This window comes from Anser cygnoides, chromosome 7 (assembly GCF_040182565.1).
Source record: "Anser cygnoides isolate HZ-2024a breed goose chromosome 7, Taihu_goose_T2T_genome, whole genome shotgun sequence".
Classification (NCBI taxonomy): domain Eukaryota; kingdom Metazoa; phylum Chordata; class Aves; order Anseriformes; family Anatidae; genus Anser; species Anser cygnoides.
Window position 1 is genome coordinate 16,570,460 of NC_089879.1, and position 24,176 is coordinate 16,594,635.

At 37.1% G+C, this 24,176-nt stretch overlaps 1 protein-coding gene across 12 annotated transcripts in view; it reads right to left on the reverse strand.

Annotated features, from left to right (window-relative positions):
- The window catches only part of CPEB3 (cytoplasmic polyadenylation element binding protein 3), a 94,077-nt gene that overhangs the window by 63,584 nt on the left and 6,317 nt on the right, over positions 1-24,176 (reverse strand). For 5 of the 12 annotated variants that reach the window (XM_048069222.2, XM_048069225.2, XM_048069223.2 and 2 more), the window contains exons 2-3: positions 22,279-23,195; positions 583-742 (exon numbers count right to left, since the gene is read on the reverse strand). In XM_048069222.2, the coding sequence (XP_047925179.1) occupies positions 583-742; positions 22,279-23,184 (1,066 nt within the window). In that variant the 5' untranslated portion in view covers positions 23,185-23,195. Of the gene's footprint in view, positions 1-582; positions 743-22,278; positions 23,196-23,423; positions 23,662-24,176 lie in introns of those variants that run through there. The other 7 variants (XM_013187455.3, XM_013187399.3, XM_048069217.2 and 4 more) reach the window with 7 other exon arrangements.

Genomic DNA, 24,176 nt, shown 5'->3' on the forward strand with positions numbered 1-24,176 from the left:
TGAAAAGCTTCCACAACCTTTCACTACTCCATATCATTAGTATTAAAAATAGTTTAATCTCCAATGCTGCACCTGGTAGAACAAATACAGTTCAGTAGCGTAAATAGTCCAACTTTCCTAGCACTTAACACCTAATAGTTGTTGGCTCCCATTAAAAACATGAAATCCAAATCAAGAAACACATTTAAAAACAAACCTTAAACAACTGTAGAGAGTAAGTTTGATACTGTGGCACTTTTAGAACCTTGTGTATTAGCTGATGATCCATAAACACAAGTAATATTAACTTTGAACAAGACTTTCAACATAACAATTGGACTCCAGTTGCACTGCACATTTTCTGAATTGAACAGTGCAAAAAAGTTTCAGAATCACTAGTTTTTAGATAATATTATGATTGTGCACATATACCAAGCGTGTACATATTTCATCTTCTAACAATAGAGGTGATTAGCTTAAGATGGGAAAACAGAAGTTTTGCATAACTGACAACTCATTCATTAGCAAAAAATTCATAGCAATACTGAAAAGCTGATTTTTGTTTAAAAACCAAGCAAGCATCGACATATGAATATTCCTAACCTGTAAAATGATTCCTCCACATTATATCAGCGAAACTCATTGGTGGGCCACTGGGAGGGTAGTGTTTACCTTTCAGAGGCTCATGATCAGTCCTTATCATATCCATTAAGGAATTTTCCAAAGAGTGCAAGTTAAAAGTGTCATAGGGCCTATTCCGGTCCTAAAAGAAAAGAGAAAAAAAGGAAAGAAAAACTGTTTTAGAATAATCATTTTCTAACACAGGCTCATTTCTTATTTTCCAAAACTCCAAAATAATGCAATTCTACTTTTCTTCTTGATAGAACTTTTTATGTTACAAAAGAGATAAGTAAACAGAAACCTATAATTGTTTAAATAATACCCTGTGTTTTATAACTGTTGCTATCACCATAACAGCCAGACACTGACGTTTTTCAACACTTCTGAAAATATACATACAAACAATAGATAACTGGAAACATTAACATTCAAATAAGTTAGAAATACAGCAATATTAATTGGTACACTGGAGAAATGAAATTGTTTCAGAGTTCAGAGATTTTTGTTTTACAGCTTCATCTACTGCCTTGTGTTGTCACAGTGCTACCATAACACAAAGCAGAAGCAAGCAATGCTCAACAAACCAGCAGGAACATTTATCACAGAAAGTACCAAGTAATTTTTCAAATGTCTACCATGAATCTCACAGTTTTAAGGAAAGTATGGTAGAAGCAAGACAAAAGAAATCACAAAACAGGATATGCAACACTTTCAGAAGAGGGTGCTCAAAAACCCGACTAAAGGTTTGTTTGTATTGTTTGCAAGTCTCATCGTTACCTTGCTGCAGTTCATCTTCTGTTCTTACGTAATTAGAATGAAAAAATAAAATAAAAAACACAACACTTTTAACACGCCTATTAAAATAACCACTTCCAAAGTTCATGAACGATGTTACAGTGTGAACCAAAGATTCACTGATCTCTCATATCTGGAGTGCTGTGTGCAATGTGACAGCATAACAAAATGGTCCCTTTGTTGGAGTCCGCTTTTAAAAAAAGACATTAATTTTCTTATTCTCCTCATTATCATTAAAAAGTAAACCGTAAGTATGTACAAGATAAGTTTTTTCTTTGTTCTCTGTATTATGCTAAAATTAATAGAATCTCAGCTCTGCAAACTGAAACCTTCAGCATCAGGTTTATGCCCTCTAAATTCCTGCAACAATGTTTTCCATATGCTGGTTAGAAGATAACCTTCTTGCTTAAAATTATAAAATTCAAAATCCTTAGACCAGGAGCAGCAGTATTCATAGGTCTTCTGCAGCTGCCGTACAAATGCCAACATTTGCAGGCTACATAAAAAAATGCACTTGTTCACCTACACAAATGGATCAAATATATGCATGTAAACACATTGTATATGAAATAAAATTTATGCCCAGGAAATCTAAAATAGATATTGGAAAAAAAAAAAAACAGGTGTTTTTGTTTTGTTTTCTCTGTTTTTATCTAACACAATACTTCAACCCAATGTTTGGCAACATGCAGTAGGTTAGAAAAGTTTGTTTCATTTCATATTCTTGAAAGAAACAAAGCCAGATTGAAAAGTATCACTTAAGTGAAAAAAAAAAACCATTCCTGTAATATATTAATAACTTGATATTCCGCTCAAAGTAAGAATTTCAGTAATTTTTTATATTTGTTTCTTTTAAGTATCTTATTCTGTACTGTGATTAGGTCAGGAGCTCAAGTGTTGCAAAACTGAACTATGGCATCTTTTAGAAGAGAAAATCCAAAAGCAACTATATAGCTTATATCCTGAAGAAGGGTAAGGAAGCATTTTTCAGTCAGATCAGTGCCCTGATTTGCTTTACTACACAACTGTACTACCAGAGAGTTTAGCTGGCTAAGCCAGGGCAGATCTGTTAGGATGAAAGATCCTTCTAACCTTAAGGGGAATACAAACCTGTTATATATTTTCAAGATGAAATTAAATCTACATTGGACAGAGGAAGATCAATTTAATCAAAACGCTTACCGAGGCCCTTCATCAAGTTAAATCAAGGAAATGCAGACAACCAATTTTTACGAGTATGTTGTAGTGCGTACAGAAGTACACTGCATACTTGCTGTAGATTTTGTAGAGTTGGTGATAAACAAATGAGAGTGAACAATCTAGCTCATAAGTGAAAAAACTACTACCATTACTCTCAGAAGCTTTCATTTCATTAGAAATTTCACTTCAGTAGCAACTCATTTGTAATCAGCCCATTTGAAGATTATTTTCTAAATTCAGTAATTTCTTACAAAAAGCCTGGTGCTCCTGCACACACACACACGTTTCCTTATTTCTCAGCATGAACAGGTTCTCCTGGTTTGGTGAACTGATACTGTTCTATCTCCCAGTTTTGCCTTTTGCATTGTTTCATCAGACTACCGATCTGCTGCCAAGCAATCCCAACAATGGAAACAATTCACAAAGGTTCCCAGCAGCACATGAAAATGTTGCAAGGAGGTTCTGGGACTAGAACCACAGTCAGAAATCAAAATATAAACTACAGAATGATAAAGCAGACTAAAAAAATTTGCAAAAGCAGTTTGAAAATCCTGCAAGTCTGGAAAATCTGCTGGGACCTAAACATGACAAACATCTAAACAAGGAACTAAATCATAGATAAAAGAGAGATCTGAAGTCTGGTCTCAGCTTTCCACCTTTAAATATCCTACCATTCATTGAAAATGTCAAACCACACAGTGTGTACAAGCTGTCTCTTTATTAATTAAAAAACAAATAGTAACTTTCCTAAAAAATATCTGCAGCGTTGTGACAGTAAAATAAAACAAGATGTTACAATAATCTGTTTTACCTGCCTTTTACACTCTTCTGCATATGCACTATACTAACCTTTAATTACACAACCATAATAATTTTTCAGAGGTCTCCAGACTCCATCCAATAAGCATAATGAACCTCATCTAGGAATGAATCAAAACTGTGCTTTGAAGAGGTGTTTATCTCTAGGACTGACGCCTGTGTTGCTTACTGCAGGAGATGGCTGAGGCGTAACCTGTGTGTCAGCAAATTCCAGAAGGGAAAAAGATATTCTTTAAAGTTAAGGGATACCTGAATTATGAAACAAAGATGACTTAGCAATACCTGAAGTTCTCTGAAAGATGTAATTTACATGTATGTATATCCTATTATTTGAAATCAAAAGAACCTTTCCCCTTTGTCATACCCTGTAATGGAGTGCACTTTGTTTTGTTGCCTTTCCACTCAGAGCACAGGCATGTAAGGGCAAAGCATGCCCAGCACAACTTCAGTCCCTTATCAGTAGACACACAAACCATGCCTTTACTGGTGAAGGGGGAAAGGTAAAGGATGAGAAAAGAACATCTGACCACAACATGGACTGTGAGTACATCCGTGATAGTTATAAACAATCTTGAAATGATGGTCCATGAGCACATGCTTACAATACAGATGCTTTCAAAGAATTTTCCTCATCTTAATTTATCCAAATCAGTTTTGGAGTTCTTCACATAAACAGTAATAATCATCGTTGTTTTACCAAACATGTTAGGACCACTTAAGACTTCATTGGGCGCCAGGCAGCTGAAAACCGCAGACTGCGAGGGGTATTTCTCACGGTGCTGCTGCGGCTGCTTGCATTCCAAAAAGCTGCATCTCCAGCACAGCAGAAGATTCCACCTTACAGGTCTCAAAGATAAATGGATAATAAATTGCATCAAATAAATGCAAAGCATAGGAGATCTTCAAAAGGTGGAGTAACAATAATACAAAGATAAAACTCTTGAGGGAGAGCACAAAGTAACAGACTCCATCTTGGCAGCATGAGCTAACACGGCAAGATCATGTCTTGAATTAAGCAAAACCCTGACATCACTTTAAGAGCTGATACGTGTGTTTGGGGTGGGGGGACATGGGACAACATGAAATAGACCCTAATACAGCCTGGCTTCCTCACTACCTCTTTCATCCTGAACAGGTAGCCCAAAGTAATTGGAACTAATGAGCTGAAAAAGGAAATGACCAACATATCCCAATGCAGAACCACAGAGAATATACACTTTTGCTCCTGAAACTGAAGCCGTATCTTTTTTCCTCTGTCCTTGCAAAGCATTATAGCAGCGGAGACACTTGACCCTGAATTGATTAGACTACAGTCACAAAGTGGAAAGTCTTACCCCGAGAAGGCATGTCAGGAATCTGACACATGTTGCCCAAGCCTAGCTACCATTCATACTCAAAATCCTTAAACAAGTATTTATGCACATGTTGAATCCACATCAGCAGCGTCATTTGTAACATAAAATACGCATTTAGCCATGAGATGCACCCAGTCTGCCCAGGTTGTAGTAGGCAAGCAGCAAAACCTCAAGTACCTATGCTCTTCCTTGTGTTTCTGTATTTCAGCCCATCTACTAACCAACTTTTTATTAGGCTTTCTATGTTCTGAACAATGCCTCAGTTTCAGTAGATGATTTCTGGGTTCTACATTTTCCTGCTGCCCTAGATTTTCCAGCTGCCTGCACCAGCACGTGGCACAACCCAGCCCAACTGTGCTGAGCAACAAGATGGCCTCCACTCCGAACTGTTCACTGCTTCTAGGAGCACACCAAAACTGCAGTTGAGCTCAGAGAAGTCTGAGCACTTTGTACTCACCGGATTTTGGGGCATTACAAGCAGTGTTAAGATCAAAGGAAAGAGATGAGATGGAAAGGAAAGAGATGGGGAATGGCTAAAATTCTTACGGTTTAAACAACTTAAACTTCCTATGAAGGCAAACGTCTTCACCGTCATCACTGCTGTGTTTCATCCTTCTGTGCCTGTGCACAGCCAAGTCTGGATTTGGCTGCACAAGATTGCTAAGCATTGCCAACTAAAGCTGAAGTCAATCGAAGCACAGCTTTGAATAAATACAGTGTAAAATGCCAGCACTGTTTTAAACTGGGCTCGTTCACTCTGTTCTAGCACCTGCAGGAGGGGGGTTATTACTAAGAACAGGAGGAAAACAAGTTTGTCTCACTCCAGCATCCCAATCCAAAGCAGCAAGAACAGCAACTGCAAGAAATGTACTATGGAAGTCGGGCCTGGGACATGCTCAATCTGCCTGGGTGGCACACGAGCTATCGCATACGGCAAGCTCTGAATGTTTGCCGAGCATTCACTAGCTCCTAGCAGCTTCTGTGATGCAATCCCACTTGCACCCTAAGTAGAATTTAATATATATCCAGGTATGTATCCCTCTCAACAGAAAGGAAATCTGAGGAATACGGTCATGTGGTAAGGTAAAATGATCACTTTGCAAAAGAATCGAAAAACCTGCAAATAGCAAGTGTTACTTCCTCTGCAGCTTGGCGCTGGAAAGCTGCCAACACCAGCATGACTGACACCACAGATGCAGGCAGAACTCGCACAACCAGAAATTTCAGTAATTTTTTCCGTATATTGGATTTCATAAAATTATAAAAATAAAACAAAGCAAATAAGGAGACATAAAATATAGGTAGGAGGGAAAAATAGGGTAAATTTGTCTATGCCCACAGTGAAGAACATTACAGCAGAGCTACTAGCACTAACTCTCAATGGAATTTTATTTTAATTCCCCTTTCTTTTTTGATCTCGCCGGTTAATGTTGGGTACTGTTAAATTACGCTGGATTTATTATGTTCTTTGTATGGAACAAAAAGGGGAATGTTTTCTTAGGTTATTAGTGTTCTTAGAACGCCCACAGAAGAAATGCACCAACTTCTCATACACTTCTCTCACCACCAGCTAGCTGTAGCATATTTTTTACTTCAGTAGGTGTCCAGGAGTTCACTGGGCAAAAGGTGAATTTTTCTATCCTTTGAAAAAAGGAAAAAAAACCTCTTTGAAAAAAAAAATTAAAGAAAAATTAGGAAGTTTAAAACAAATAAAACCAACATCTAATGGTATATACACTATGGAAACATTTCCATATCACTTGAACATTAATATTTCAGACCTCTAGCTCACAACAGTCAATCCCCTTGACTAGATGACATAAACTTTCATAGTTAACATGCAAGAATTCAGATGGGATCCAAAAGCCATAAGAACATGACCTACTCAAATAATTTTCACCAAGGAAGGTAACTGTTACATGCAAGCTTTAGCTCCCTTATAAATTCTGAGTTCTAAAATGCTACAAGGAAACCAAAATCTTTCAGTGAAATGTTTGCAATTTTCATTTTTTACATGAACCAAAAAGCACAGAAATAGGTAGAGACAGAACAGGCATTATACCAAATTACCAATACGACTGCTAATTATATTATTCTGTTTAAAACTTATTTTACTTGGCAGTTAAGATGAGATTCCCCTTTTGTACACATGCAAACTACAGGTAGAAATGTTCAGGCTTTATAGGCATACGAATTGGCATTGCAATCACTTAAACAGAATACCCTATCAAGTTATGAAATATTCAATATTTGATCGCAAACTGCAAGGAAGAAAGTAATGGAATTTAGCCTTCCCTCCCCTCGAGGTGGTAGCTCCAGGGCACGCTGACTCTGACTCTGGGCAATCCACATTTTGGAATTACAGGGAACAGACCAAAATATGGCCCTGCTGGGTACAAACTAAATATAGTTCTCTCTTGTTCTATATTATATTGTTCATTTCTTTAATCTTCTCAGCAGAGCCTTACTAAGCAATAACCTACTTATTGTGCTGTTTGAAGCATCCTGACCTATTCTTCCAACGCAGGCTTTGATAATATGCTAAGTGTACTACTTACATGATCACTAGTGTTATTTCTCTACCTAAAATTCAAAGATAATATATCATCTAGTCAAAACCTTAAATCTTGTAACCTAGTGCTCCAACTGGGAACACTGTTTATTACCAGCAAATAAAAATCTAATGCACTTAAATATTTCAAACACCTTCCTTTTCCCACTAAAACAACAGCAATTAGAAAATGTGTTAAAAAAAAAAAAAAGGAAAGAAAAGAAAATGAATCTACAAAAATGCTATTATTCTTACACCTTTTATCCCTTTATACTATTGTATGGAATGATCTGCAGACATTACGGCTGTCTGAGCACTCCCTGACAGCATTTATGTTTAGTCATATTTTGTTCAATGTGATGTTTTAGATAAAAATCTGCTCATCCGTCCAGTTGCTGAATGCATCTCAAAAAGCTGATGTATTCACTTTCTATTATAGTAACTGATTCCAGTAACAAATGCTTGTAACAATTCTAAAATATAGGATTAATGTAGTTACACCCAAGATGATCATCAGTTCATAAAAACAAGCAAGTGGAAAAAAAAAGTGTCAGCAGTGGGATTTAGAAGGCCATTCATTATACCCTTGAGCTATTAAAATGACAATTTAAGAGGTTCACTGGCCTGCTGTGCAAGAGTTCAACATTGATAAGTTACCTTTGGGCTTCCACAACTCTGTTCAGTAGAATTATCCCTGTGTCCCATAGCAAGGAAAGTCTTACATTGACCTAAGAACTCACCTTGCTAGCTCCATCAGCACGAGTTAAGCACAAATCTAAAATCACAACGTTTAAAAAAAACACTACAAAGATGCAAAGACAGCAAATGGAAAGGGAGTATTGCAGACACTACAGCATGAAAGGGTCTGCACTGTCTGAACTGTATAATGCAAAACAGAGTAGAGACATACAGTACAAGGAAGCCATCATCTCAAAAAGATTTACAAAATGAGAAGTCTATTTCATGATGCTATAGGATAACAAGACAAAATGGGAGACAGAAAAGCATGCAGGTAGGAACTGTCAAGCAGATGTCTGAGCACCACTGCCCAGCAACTTCATTTACTTTGGCCACCACAGAAAGGGAATCTCAAGGATTTCTCTGGAACAGAAACAGTGGTTTTGTTTTTCAATAACCACTGACATTGGATATAATGCCAAAATGTTTTGCTGTTCTTGTTTTTTAAATAAGAGTTACTGAAATGTTTAAGCCTTATGGCAAACAAATATTGTTTCTCACCTAAAGCCACTGTGCTTTTAAAAGCAATGTGACTAAAATAATATCTACTCGGCATATTTCAAGCCAGGTCCCTGTTTCATGTCTGTTGTGTTCAGGAAATAGTGACTCCTGAGCAAAACAACTTGTAGGTGCCAGAACTCCAGCTAGATGTTTCAACCAAAAAGGAATAATATACTTCATCTGTTCATCCTGAACAAGTTCGTCACCTCCTGGTTCGGAGAACTACCCTTAGAGAAGACAGTAATTTTTCCATTCCAATGCCAATACAGTCCTTTAGTTCTGAAAGGAAAAAAAGAAAAAAAAAAAAGGCAAAGTAGGAAAGTACAGTAGGAATGGCTGTTCAGTGAGAAAAGAAGAGTGAGGTCATTTACTGAGAGATCTAAAACAGGCCACAAACACTCTCAATGAAAAACATCTCCCAGAGAAGACAAGAAGGTGACCTTCTCAGTGTGATGTCACTTTGCATCCAGCAGGGCTTCCAAAAAAAATTTAACCTATTAGCTGCTGTATATTTTTAATTACCAAAATCATTTATGTAAGCTGTCCATACCCTGACTTCGTATTATTACAGCATGATTAATATGCATGACAAGTTGTGGCACAAGAATTAAAAACCTACTTTAGAAGAGACACACACAAAAATCCAGCCTGCCACCTTCTTCCTACGCTTTCTTGCTAACAGGCACTGAAAATAGTTTTTTTTTTTTTTTAATTATTATTATTTTTAATGTTAAATTCTCACAAAAATGGAAAAGACACTCACAGGAATAAAAAAAACTTTCACATTAGAGGAGTTGAAACTGATTTAGTACAGGAGAAATATAGAGTGCTCTAGACAGGGTAAACATTTTCAGATGTAAATCAGATGACTTCTAACACATTTTTCCTTCTTTGTACAAGGTAATAAGAACTGACAGGCACCTTAAGAGATTTTGCTGTAAGGAAAGAATCAGGATGTTCAGCTACATAAGCAGGTTTGGGGAAACTTTAACAAGTTCAGCATTAATAACTCGAACAACAGATGTCTAGGAAAAAGTCTAGCAAGACAGATAAAGAATTAAATAAAAAGTATCAGGAGAAGTCAGGAGCAATTAACATATCCTCCCTAATCAGTCTTCACATACAAAGGCAGGAATCAGGTTGACAAGGGTAGAGTAAAAGACAAAGCAGTATCATCCAGTCCAATTATAGATATCAGTGTGAATGTGAGTAACGTTATCAAAAGGAGCCTGAGTTGGTAATGCAGTTAGCGGAATGACTAAAGCAAGAATGTGACTAAATCACAGGCAAGAATGTGGGTAATGTGTATATCTGACTGGTAAAATAAAAATGAAATGCAAATGACTAGAGCAGGATATGAAAATACACAAGACAAACACTGTTTTTAGTTTTTATGATTGAAATTCAAGGATACATTTAAGAAAGAGAAAATTAGAGATAATGTAGCATCATATAATAATTATGCAATGTCCTGCAGAACAGGAAACCTGGTTCTTGAAAGAGTACAATACAGCTGATACAGCAAGGGCTTCAATATGGCACTTCGTAAAGTGCTACAAGCAAAAGTAACAATATGAATGGCCAAAAAAAAAAAAAAAGTGGTAAATAGTGCAATTGAGATAAGAAAGAAAAGGTCAAAAAAAGGAAAAAGAGAGAGAGCAGAAATCACCTTAAGTTACTAATGGAGTTTCTTAAAAACAAATCTTGAAACCAAATTTATCAATAAAGTTGGTATTACGTAGGAACACACTAATGATATTTGCAAGCTATCAATATACAGGAGACCAGCTTATCATACAGAAAGAACTGAATGAATTTGAAGAACTGCAGCAAAGCAGGATGATATTTAATATTACTAACTAAAAGGTCATGAGCTCAAAGACTCTTATCTTCACTATAAACTGGAACCTCAGCAACCAGAAAGGACACAGAAAGGGGAAAGGTAAGAGTTTAGTAAATTTCAGGACGGTTACAAACAATAAGCATCAAAGTAACTGAAAAGGCAAACAAAATTCCAGGCTCTGTAAAAAAGGGTACTTCTAGTAGGGATGCCTTTTGCATCTTTCCTCGTCTGCATTCAAAAAAAATAAGATATTTTCATTGTATTCCCTCTTTTACATTATTCCTGTTCATCTACATGTCCAACTGAGCTAAGGACTGAGCTGTATTTTAAAACCAATACCAGTTCAAGCTTATATTAAAACAAGGAAAAATACCAAGAGAACATTCTCTAAAAACTGAACCCTTCCAAACAAAGTGTAAAACTTACTGCAATCCATTTTCAAATAGTTTTAAATGGAGCACAGGAAGTCACTTACTTCTCCCTTGCCTAACACAAAAGAAGTTGTTATATAAGTAATCTTCCATTTCTACTTTGTGAAATCATGTCAGAAGAGTGTGTTCCTGTTTAGACAAGGTACAAGAGACTGTCTACAGTAGCTTAGATCAAAACATTACTTTTTAGCTCTGCTGACAATTACGGTCGATTTTATTTCCCAGACATCACAGGTACGGATTCATTTAGTAGCAGCCAAAAGCAGCAGGAATCACCAAGCTGCTGAAATGCAAAACCCAGCCTAATGGCTGCAAGGTTTCATTTGCTGAAATTCTCACCTACAGAAAGCAAATAGGTACATCGTCATCTTGGATACCATACACAGAAACACTGCAACTTCACTTTCATTTTGCATTATAAAAATCCTACTTTTTCTCATCCCTGACTTTTGTTTCCTCCATCCTTCTGTTCAGCTTTAGTCTTCGTACTGCAGTTATCCACTGCTTAAGGATTTGAGTTTTAAGAAAAGCCCTTTCTGTTACTATGAGATGTTTCACTGTTTTGAGTTGTTATTTTTTTCAACGACATGGGAAGAAGCAAACGAGCCTAGAACAAATACACAAATATGAGAATCACTTAAAGTGATGAAATACTAGACTGTTACATTGATCATAAATCTAAAAGGTATCTTTATAAATACTTTAAAGAAAATCTCGAAACCATAAAGCATACCATAAACATTTGACAGACTTGGTTATTATAGATCGTAATGGTTACTAAGCACAACAATAGATTATATTGTTTGGTTACAAGCCATCTGTTAATGTACTGAACCCTAATAATTAGTTAATACATTAATCATTTATTAACCCTTTACAAATGTGCAGTTACTGTAAAGGTCATGTAGCAAACGGCAATAATACTAGCTACCCACAGGTTAATTCATTAATGCATTTAACACATCTCCTTGACAAAATACTGCACTGAAGGATCTGCCTAAAAAGCTCTGTTCTCAGTAGAGAACGCTTCCTTGTCAAACCACAGGGAACACAGTAGTTAGTATGTTAGACTTACAGTTTCTGAAGTATGATCTTTTGACTGCTGTAAGGCCATATAACAGCTCATGATTGTCTGTCACATGCTGCTAATTCTCTACCGTATTTCCAGCTGCTTAACACATGATAAACTTTTTAAAGTTTAGGTTTCTGCCTTTTACATTGTAGGTGTCCACCTAATAAACTAAGTAGAGGTAAGGTCACCTGGACCTGGACTACTATAACATACAAACAAGAGCTGCTCACAGCAATTCAAGCAGAGCTTGTCATACTTGCATGAGATAGAAAATATTACTGAACATGCAAAAAAACATTACTTGAATTAAAGTACCATACTTACTTATAAAAATAAGGGTTACATTTTCCAGATATTTTTTCTCAACTTAACACTGCCTTCTTAATGCTTAATTGATTGGTCTGGAAGGATCTAATATTATCATTATTATTTTTTTTTTTAGATCAACAGGAAAGACAGAAAAAAATTTAGTTTGCAAGAAATAGAAAAGGTCATTAGAAAAGAGAAAGGGAATGACTGGGTGTTCATGGTCATGATAGTGGAAGGCAGGCTTGAAAAACGGAGGTGATCGAGCATTTAGTAGAACAACTTGCAATGCACTGTTCTGAGATATTCTAAGTTAACTGAGCAATTTTGTTCCATTCCTGTTCCTAAGTTTATTTATACTGTACGTGTTAATAAACTAAACGGTAGAGATGATGTAGAGTACTGATTTTATAGCTATGATGTAAACTTTATTCCTTAATATCAAGTCAGACACACTAGGTTGTCCTTTTTAAATCTCACAAGGTAAAAATTACGTAATCATGCAAGGCAAAATGGCAACTTCTTCCTTTTATGTTTTTCCCCTGCTAATAGTTATCAAACAGCAGCAAGAGCTTAAAATGTTTCCACTGCTTCAAGGAGAACAAAGTAGCAACTTCCAAGGAGGAATTATGAAGTTTCAATTAATCCAAAATATTATTTTATCATTCAAGTCTTTTAAAATGAAATGTTTGATACATTTTATTTTTCACAACTCTCATAAGAAGCCATAATTCCAGACTGCCTTTAGGAAGCAAATCTTACTTGCAAAAAAGGCTTTACCACTCTGAGAACACAAACGAGTTTCAGCAGATGAGTAATTCAGAAATATATTACATTATATACAGTGCCACTTTCTAAAATTGAATGACATTTCTCATTAAAAGGTCAGCTTTAAGTTGCTCACACTGTTGCCAAAAATAACTTTTAGGGCGTCTTTTTAAGACCAGCACATCTCACAATAGTTCTTCCATGTAGGAAGGGTGAATTTCACCAGAACATCCGCTTACAACTATGACATAAAAGAAAATTATATAAGAGAGAAAATGTCCATGTTAGATAAATAATGTGTTTCTAACTTTGCAAAAATACTGTTTTCTTATGCCAGAAATGCTTTTATGTTAATCCATGTGAAAATCCATCCCAAGTCACACATTCTGGAAACTGGGTGAGGGGACAGGAAAACAAAATCAATTCAGCACATTCAAACTAAGTGTGTGTTACAGAAATTTTGCAAATTTAACCAAACGATAACTTAGAACTTTCATCTAATATTTCTGACAACTCCATCTTACCTAAGTCTGTTTAAGCCTATTTAAAACCCCTTATGCCATTAAGTTCCCACACAGAGCAAGTGAACGTGATTCACCTTATGACTACAGAAGTTTATTGGGCCTTGCCCTGTAGCTTTAAACTCTGACGTACAAAGCGGAATAGAGAAGGCCAACTCAAACGAGAAGCTTCATTTAAAAAAAAAAAAAAAAAAGGATCAAAAAGCAGGAACAGAAAGAAATAGAAGGGAAGTTTGAAAGGAACGGAGTTGAACAGTTCAAGGCTGGATGAAACAAGAAAAAGGGGTTAGGCCCACAAAATCGCACTACATCCAAAACCTTGGCAGGAATCCCAAACGTCAAATGTCTCTGAAACCCATTGACAGTATGTGCTCCACACACATTACTTTCATTAACTCTGTTAATCCAAGAACAATCTGTGGTGTTGATCAAAAGATTCCAACTTGGCTGATGAATCATATGAATGTCATCATCATAACATGCAAGACAATCTGTGGTTTTGCTTAAACATTTGACTTAAGCTCTAGGAAATTTAAAAGAGCTCTGAATTTTGCAAAGCCATACAAAGAGATAGCAAGTGCAGAAGCAATATTGTTAGTGCAATTTAAATTGTACCATTCTGCATGAATAAACCATAGCTAAGTATGTGATCCAGATCTTTTTTCCAATGCAACCCGTTTCAGCCAGTGTCCAGAATAAACCTTTGCAGTGATGTTCTTGAGTAATTAAAGTTTGTTTGTCTATGGAAGCTCTATGTTGTTTCATGCAGAATTTGGAAGATGTGCAGAGAACAACACAGGCAATTGAAAGAAGCCAAAAGCGGGTCTCATTTGAGGAAATTAAATATTTTTCTTCTTTTCTCTGATGAAGAGTTTTTAATTCCTGAATAATTGCCCAGTAACTAGACCTGTTCACATGTGATAATTTATTTTTTTCACTTTCTGGTGCCTATTCTGAGATTCACACAAGCAGCAAAAAAAGGCAGTCAATGGATGTACTGCACTGAATAAAAAGCTATGTATGCTAAATATTCCAGAAGAAAAAGCTTTTTAGTGGTCTCAAATTGAACACTGAGAAGAAAATGATTTCTCCAAATAGTGCCTCTTACGTACATCTTTAGAGAAGAAGGAGTGGTGTAATTCCTGCTAACTCTAACGTGACAAGACAAATCAGTATCTATCGTGATCCGTACAGTGCTTCTCTTCTGTAAGATCTTAGAATAATTGACAATTTTACGTCTGGGATGATTCTGAAAGGCATGCAATAAAAACAAAGTCATGTTGAACAATGAGAAGAAGGAAGGCATCAGTTAGCTGTGTTTTACAAATAATACTGTGAACTTAATAGAAAAAATAGAATCACATAATTGAAGTTTATGAAAAAGCAAATGAAAATGATGACCAAGTCTGAAGATACACAGGTAAACTTTCTGCAGCATTCCACCGCCTAAATTTTTTAAAAGACTAAAATTTACAAGTAGTAAAGGGGTTACACAAATGAAGACCTATTTCTATAAACAAAACCAGTACTTTCATCTAAGTACTTTAAAACACTTGTTTATTATTGGTATGTACATTCTAATAACTGCTTAAAAGCAACGCTTCGGCTCTTTGCTTAAATTTCTAAAAAATGAAACAAGAAAAAATGAAATAAAGCAGAAATAATTAAAAAACATGGTACCTTAAACCTAGTTAGAGAATGTATGAAATGTTAGAATAGCCTAAGATCTAAAGCGTCTAAACATTGCTCTGACACACCTGTTAGGCAATAAGAACAGTGAACTATTACATTTCAAGTTGCATAACACCACTGAAAAAAGTTTGACATTAAGTTTGAAAAAGGTAAATTATGTCAACAACAACAATTCTACTTTATTAATTCTAAGGCAGAAGCCACTGATTATTATTAGAATTGTTTTTTGAAGAAAATGAACTGTTTATATATATCTGTATGCATCTGTTTATACATGTGCATATATATTGTAAACATATTTATACACAAATTTCACACTTTTCACAAAGTTCATTACTAGGAATGAAAAATTTGCCTAAAGCTTTGCAATATGCATTGTTTATTTCTCTCATACTATGTGTTTCACTTACTCTTATTATTGGCTAAAAGAAAAAAAATATAATCTCTAAGCATATGTAGACATTGAGGAAGCTTCCCTACAGAAGGGAAGTTATTAGACCACGCAGCAACAGAAGGAGTCCAAAGGGGAATTTAGCTAACCTTACGCTGAGTCAACAGGAACTAGAACATTCTGCTTCCTGCCCCTTCTGAAATTTCATTTCCATCCCACCTTACTGACCATGTAGGTTGAGACAGGAAGTAGCAAGACCTACTTCAGGCAGCATCCTGTGAAACCAAGTACCTTGGGCTTGTAAGGGACTAGAAGGGGACCAGAAGTCTAATTACCTCTGAGAGAATGCAGTAAACCCTACCTACTCCTGTCATCCCCTCACTTGAAGACCATACGGAATTTCTTTATCTAGCATTTGATACCTTCTGACAGCAAAAGCATGATTTTTCAAAGACATGGAATACAAGCAAACAATCCTCCTTCTTGCCTACAGAATACGGTGCTCCACTTTCAGCAGGTAATTGCAACCAACAATTACACATAAACAGCTTTTTCTATTGATTTCTGGGAGTTGAGAGACAGGGAGAGAGAACTAGGGAAGAAAGAAAATACGTTTTACATCTGAAGTCTGCTAACTGCCATTATGCTAGAGGACTTGAGCAGACCTTTCTCCTTAAATAACATATCACATGTTACTATTATAAAAGCAAAAGCAAAACAACATGCTTATTTAGGGAAAAAGCAGTGACGTTTATCAAGGCCTTTACTTCCTTTGGGAGTTTAAGCCATAGTTTGGAATAACATTTTGATAAATTTTCTACGACAAGTATATTTTATTTATGAATGGTATTTTCAAACTCCTAACACTATGTCAAGAGATCAGTAGGAAAAACAAAGGCCAGAGAGCCTTTGAATCTCTCTAAAAGATCATCACTGGCTAGTTTTGTTATTTTTCCCTTCAGACTAATTTGAAAGTCTTGAAAAGCACATTAGTCTATCCAGTCCAAGCAAAACTCAGGTCTCTGTAGTTAAAATCCCCATGTAACTTCAAACTAAGCAGTGCTATCTTTTCATTTCCCCTTGCTGTGCTTCATCCAGGAAGCACTCGTGACTGATCTTCAGGAAGGAGAGCTATTTTACCAAATGCTAAGAAATGGAAACATTCATCATCCATACAGCAAACTCATATTTTCTCCTTGAAAATCACCTAAAAGAGGAAAACGCTAATTTTCCATGTCTTTCTTCCTCTTACATTCAATTCACAAGGGCAGCCTTTAGGCAGAAAAATGAAAATCTGGGAAGACAATCCAAGAAGGGAAATAGCAAAATGCTCTTCACTTTCTAACATATCTCCCTAAGGAGAGGCAGATAATTTCTTCAGCAAACCTTTAAGACAAATTATTGTTTTGTTGTACTACATTACTACCTTTAAGGTTTTTGAGGAAGTCTTTCTCTATATGGAGTTGCTCAGACCATCACCTGCATATTGAACTTGTACCTTCGCTCTACCTTCACTAATGTGGAATGAGGGCTTATCTATGATTCAACTGTTTACTTAAAATCAATAAAATAGGTAATTAGAGCTCGAATCATCACACTTTTAATATTAAACCGTGATGTTTTTATTATTCTGTTCTATGTTATTGTGTTTTAATTAATTTGAAAATGCAGACATTTAAAATTCAAATATCTAAAAAACTGTGATGTTATCACAACTACTAAAGCTAGAATGTCAGGTATTAGTTATCGCTTTTATACTGAAAGACTACTGAGATACCACAACATGCCTTCTCACACTTCTATATTCCAAATCAGGCTACTTTTTGTGTTATATATATTTTGTGCAATAGTAACATCAGAAGTACTTAAGGCGGCGGGATGAGTTGGGGAGTAGAAAAGCAGACTTATTTCCACAACTGGGTCTTCTGTGTGCATTTGTTTGTTCGTTTCACATACTCACAGGCTGTCAGTACTAGAGTATCATCAGACAAGAAACAGTAAGATTAGACTACACTAAGAAATTATTTTCAAGATACCGGTAGTGCTACCGATATTATGTACAGTTACCTACCACACTGTCAGCACCCTAAATGTCCGATTCAGAGCAGAGAAATAGTGTTTCAAAAAATAAACTTATGATAGACTTGCTGCATAATATGATTTTTGGTTGAAAAGAATACCTAGACTTAAACAAAATTTTTAAAAATACAGTCACCAGGGTACAGAATGTTTTAGCCTGAAAAACTCCTCATAAATAATGTTACAAAATTGAAGCTAATAATATATTTTAATATTTTTCCCTAAGACATGAGGACAATTATTCTGTGTATTATTCTACTCCATGTGCACGTATATTTTATATGTACCTAGGTGTGTGCATACACAATTTATTATGAATATAAATTTGTACTGGAGTGGATAAAGCTAGGTATGAGCTAATATCACAGGCCTGAAGAACTTCAAGTGTTCAAAGAAAATATCTTCTTAAGGAGCTGTCTGTTAATCATCAGCTGAAAATCATGCTAAAATTATAAACATTACAGTAGCCATTCCCTTGCTCGTCATTTCACTCAGTAAACAGCTACGATGTGTTTAGTACTACACATGATGAAGTACTTGTGCCTGATAATGTATTACTAATTAGTGTATCTAAATCTAAATTTCTAAATATACATGCATACAAGCACATATTTCTGCATATATCCATATATTTACAACAAACTGGCTGCATGTTTGGAATATTATTTTTTATAAGGTGCATAAAATTATAAGCTAACTTTAGAAATTATATCTGGATCCAGACTAATTCCTACTGAAACCAATGGAAAACAACAATAACAACAAAACTTTCGCAGCCCAGTTATCTTTGATCTCTGGGCAATTAACAGGTTCTGCAAAAGAAGGCATATTAGAACTATTTTATCCACAATAAATACCACCTTTTTTGTTGTTGTTAGAGAAGTATCTATCAATAAAGCTGTCGAGCCTGACTTGATGTATGCCAGAATCTTCAGAGCACCAAAGTCCTATGCAGCTTTTAAATCTGCAGCTTGCAATTGTGCATTTTTTATTGTTTCTGAAGAACATTACTAGAAAAGCAGCATACCTGACAAAATTTGCACAACTTCTGGCAAATCTTTCACTTATTTGTTACAGTGATATTTTTAAACTTCCATATGGTTGACTTTTGTAATTAACAACTGTCCTCCTAGCATTTAATTCCTTCTCTATCTTCTCCACAATAAAGAAAATTTCTTATCCACGCTTCCAAGGATCTATTTCAAGCGCTATCAATCCTCCTAACCCCACAAGCTGTGTCACAATATATTCATATGGACAAAAGCCAAAAGAAATATACCATTCACCTGTGAGAACTGAAGGACGAGAGTTCTGGGAGCAGCTCAGAAGCATGAGATGACAATAGCTCTCTTCAAGCCCCACTGCTCTGCTGTAAAAAAGGAACTGAACCATGGCCCTGGTCCCAGGGACAATCAGTTAATGTCAACCTCAAATGCCAGAGAGGAGGATAACCTGGCATAATGGCACAACACTACTGCCTGTCACATGACAATCACAGCACAGGAACTTGGCCTGAACCACCCATAAGCCAAAGAATATTTAGAACAGATTGGCCGCATTTCTGTATTTTCTATCTGGCCTTGTTCCACGTCTATTCCTGCGAACTCATCTCCAACCCTTACTTGCTGCAGTACACTTCATTCTGTACCAATTGCTTCTTTTGCTTTCCGTTGCAACTGTCAGCTTCGGATCTTCAGGTGTTTGTTGTTGTTGTTTGCTTGTTGTTGTTTTGTTTTTTGTTTGTTCGTTTTTTAATGTAGTGCAATCAGTTTTCCTCCATGAGCATATGAAAACAGTCCCCTTCAAAGCATTTTCAGTTGCCTTACAGCACTGATCACGCTTCAGATGCCAACAGTGTTTTTACCAACTGATACTTTAAGTGTCCTCATATAATTCAGCACAAGTATGTCAAAACCAGTAAGGCAGCTGCCATGAGTACGAGGTGCACTGATCTATTACTCTAATTCAAGAACGAAGACATCTAGCATCGCCTTATCCACATGTTCCTTAGAGAAAGATTTTCCAATTATTTTTTTTCCTAGAACTTCAAATCTTCATAATGAAATAAATATAAACCAAAATGTTTAAAAGGTCTTATAATCTCAAGGTAAGAGAAAAGAATGAGTTACTACAAAGAACTTGCTAATGTGAATTAACATGTTTACTTGCATGACAAGTTCACTGAAAGGTATTTCTGAAGCAAATAAAAAAAACCTTCAATTATGAGGGGTGGCAGATGTACATGGATAAACCTGCCAGAATTACTTGATAGTGCAGAACTTACTCAGTCAACATATTACCCAATTTCTATGAGGAAAAACAAACAAGCAAACAAACGCAACAACAATCCAGGCAGCAAATATTAAACTCTAATGAATCTCATTTTATCAACGCAGTAAACAGTACATTGAACAGTTGCTTCCTATTAGAAGAACAGTTTCAAGATTCCTTTGACAAGTTGTGAAGCATAGGAGCAATCAACATTGATCCAGATCACAACCTTGTATGCAAAATTCAGTAATTCTCATTTAAAAAAAAAAAATCTACAAGGAAAAAAAATTACAAGTTTTCTGAGTCTCTGAAATCAGACTGTTATTTGAGCTGGTGCTGAAAGTAGTCTAAGTATTTGCTTTCAATTGAAAAGAAAAATACCAGATTATATTCAGAGAGAGAAAAAGAAGTTTCCAAGTTCACACATTGACTAATACATTACCTTTTCAAAACCTCAGTTAAAATCAAAGGAACTTCTCTTTAAAGTGTTTATCTACTTTTTTTTCCCCAGTGATGACTAAATACCAGACAGTTTAATTTGTGACAGTTTCTAGTCACAATAATAAATATATAATGTTGTATGTATGTGTTGTAAATACATAGTGTTGTATGTAACGTTGTAAAAAGATGTTTTACTGAGCAAACCACAGAAATTAGACAATTTACTGTTGTTTTTCCTATTAAATCAAATTTAGCAGAATTTGTAACATCTTACAGGGAGACAAATGAAAGAATACTCGTAAATTGAAACATTTCCCACTCCTAAAACAAGGACTGGGAGATATATTCACCAGCTTTTATGCTAGGGCATTCTGTGCAACCTAATAGCTTCACTAGGCATATTGCATCTGAAGTATAACCTTTCTCCAGACTTCAGTGCTACAGAGACATTGCCCAGCAGTTTAACAGAAGCCACTCCGCCTTCATTTAGTGTAGCCAATAAAAAATTAGCAACTCTCCCTTTAAATAGAATGAAGCAGCAAAATGAAATTTCAGGGCTGACTATAAGATGCCCTCTTTGAATGGGACTGGAAAGTGCACAGGAATGCATACTTCAACAATCTCTTAAAGTGAAGGGGGGGGGGGGGATCTTGTTTTATTTATTTATTTTGTTTCTAATACTAAGTGTTGCGCTAGATGCCATTCTTACAGAACTGCTAAGTTAAAAATGTTTGAGAGTTTCTAGTTTACTGAGAAAGCTATTACCTAAGGAGAAATCATATATGAATGATTTCACTGTAATCCAAACCAGAAAATTTTGATATGTCTGAGACTAAAAACAGCTAGCCTAGCAGAAATTTGAGATTCACTTCACCTTGTATAGATATAGCTGCAAGTACATGCTCTGCTTTTTTCAACTTAAAATGGATTTTGCACCATGACAGATTTTGTTCTGCATTAAAATTGCAAATTTTCTGTGTGGCCCAGTTTCAGCCGCAATTGATCTGCCTTGTCGTCATAGATTAAAAAAAAAAAAAAAAAAAACAACAGCGAAAGGCACTGCAGCTTTAAATATTTCAGAGCTATGTAGCTAGTAAATAGACTCCATTGCAATATGGCTCTGAAGGTCGTGTCCTATTGTCTCTTTTCTCTGCAAATATTTTGAACAGCATAAAATGGTTTATTTTATACAATACCTCCCTGCCATTTCTAAAACACGTCAATTGTATTAGGCATTTCCTTACTGGAAAGGACAGATACGCCACTCTTTCCATACACACCCACGCTGCTTCTAGATGTATTCAAAGCATCCACCGTGAATCCACAGCACGGCTGTACGTCAGACATATACAGCCTTTCATACGTATACCTTATGTGAACAGACCTCCCTGTTAAATTCCCCAACATAAAGACAACTAATTATTTCAGTGATGATAAATAATTAACTGGATTTCAAGTCAAATAGCACCTTCAGTTAAAATTTACGTGCCAGTTAGGAAATTGAAGCAAGCTATTTTAACATCTCCTGCTTCTCACATAATGAGTGAATATAAAAAATAATTATTCTACAAAGAGCATCGGTAGAACATAGTCTGCCAAACCTGCTTTTCATGTAGAAAGGCTAGTTACTACCTTTCCGATGATACAGAAAAAGAAAAAAAACAACGGTCGCATTTAAGAACAGATTACAAGAACAATAAGACCTAACGTTGAGCCAGAATTTGGAATCTTTGTGTATGCACCCCCTAGGATCAACCCCACTTCTTTCATATGAGGTGACAATTTGGTGCAGATATGAATTATGGAGATGCCTCTCAGGTAGAACAATAAAGTGAAATATCCCCCTGCAATAAATACACCGTGTGATAGCTGTCACCACATAGAAGGTACATGTAGTCATTTACCTGAAAAGGCAACAGATTGTTGCCATTGTCCGTCCTGAACGCGTTGTCTTCCATCCAGGATTTGGGGGTTAAGGGTGCAGCCCGTGGGAACTTCGGAGGGGCAATGACATTGCTGGAGAACGGCTTTTTAAGGGGTGAAATGGGATTGAGGGGGGAGGGTACGCCGACCCCCACTCCCACGCCGACCCCCACTCCAACTGCCCTTCGAGGGTCCCTACCAGCCTGCAGCCCACCCCAGGGGTTGGAAGGTGTACTCCAAGCTGCATTTTGATGGTTATTCCAGCTGGAGGAGGAAGATGAGGAGGCAGAGGAGGAAGACGGTTTGCTGGTCATGATGGGCTGATGACTGTAAGCAGCATTTCTCTGGGCAAAAGGTGCCTGATTAGGACTCACAGGTGACCTCCGCTGCTGCTGCTGCTGCTGCTGTTGAGCTTGCTGCTGCTGCTGCTGATGTTGGTGGTGTTGAGTCTGAGCTAGGCCAATCTGAGGCGAGAAAGTGCCACCAAATACAGGGTTGACATGGTGTGGAAAATTCTGGAAAAGCATTGTCCCATTGACTGGAGTAATCCCTTGGAAAAAGCTATCATCCACCGTGTTTGTGGTCCCCGTAGACCAGGTGCTGCCGAAGGAGGGAGACAAGGAGGTGCCGGCTGCAGGTTCTTGTTGAGGCTGGTGAAAGCTCAAGCCAGGCAAAATGGGAGACTCCATCTGCATCTTCTCCTTGCTATTTTGGGAAGGAGCTGATGTGCCGATACTAGTCACTGAACTGTTGTCTTCTGGCTTGGGCGTCTCCGACGAGATGGGCGTAGAGGGGGCTTCTGCTGAGTTTGGATCTTGCTGCTGCTGCTGCTGCCGCTGCTGCTGGGGCTGGGCTTTGCTTTTGTCCATCAGTAAATCATCCTGCATGGTTTGCGCAGCTGAAACAGTAGGGGAAAAAACCACAAAGACAGATTATTAACATTGTCATTCATACCACAAAGCAGGCTGTTTTAATCATTTGCCGGCCAAAAATCTCGTCCTATTGCTAGTGCTACGCTACAGCAAGTTGCAAGGCAAACCCGTAATCTTCCCCCTCCCCCATTTAGGAACATGTAAGCTTTGATCGTGCTAGATAGCCTTTAAAATATTTTTTTAAGATGCTTCACCCTTTTTGATGCCTTGTTTCCCTTCAGTCTAAATGAGAGATGTGCTTATAGGGCAGAGATATACAGCAATTTCGCCACGTCTCTTTTCTCTTACACCGGAACTCAGAGCTCTCACCCTGCAATGAGAAACTGATTCTGGTTCCTGTTTTTCCAAGCACCCTCCTCCTCCTCCACCTCCTCCCCCTGGCTATTTGCATACGTCAATAAATACTGCTGCGTCCTTCAGCAAGGTTAAAGAGACACCAGGCTTCGCTCTTCTCCACCCCCTTCTCTAGCAGGGCACCTTTAAAGGAGCCGGCTGCCTATTTTCCGCACCTACCAGCCGGGCTTTCGGGCACTTGGCCTGGGCAGGGGCGAAGGGTGCAGGGACCGCGGCGGGGTCCCCGGCTTTCCGCCGCCCCTCGCTGGAAGCCGGCCGGGGTTGCCGGCAGGGAAGAGCAAGGCCAAGAGGAGCAGGCAGGGAGGTGTTGTTAGAGTGTAATTCTTCTGGTGCTTTCACGGTGAGAAAGAAAAATGGGGCGCACTGAAGGGTTTTCAGCGGAGACGTGCCACCTTCTAAAAGCCATCTTTAAGTGCGCAAGACAAAGACTAGCCAAGCAATTTATTTGCCAAATGTGGATGTAAGTTGAAACGTTAAGAAGCAAATACATGTAGCGTGACTGAGCCTCTTATCTGCTAGAAGAGCTGCTCCATCTGAAGCAGATCCGATAACATACTTTGATTAATATTTCAAACCACAATAATAATGCATAT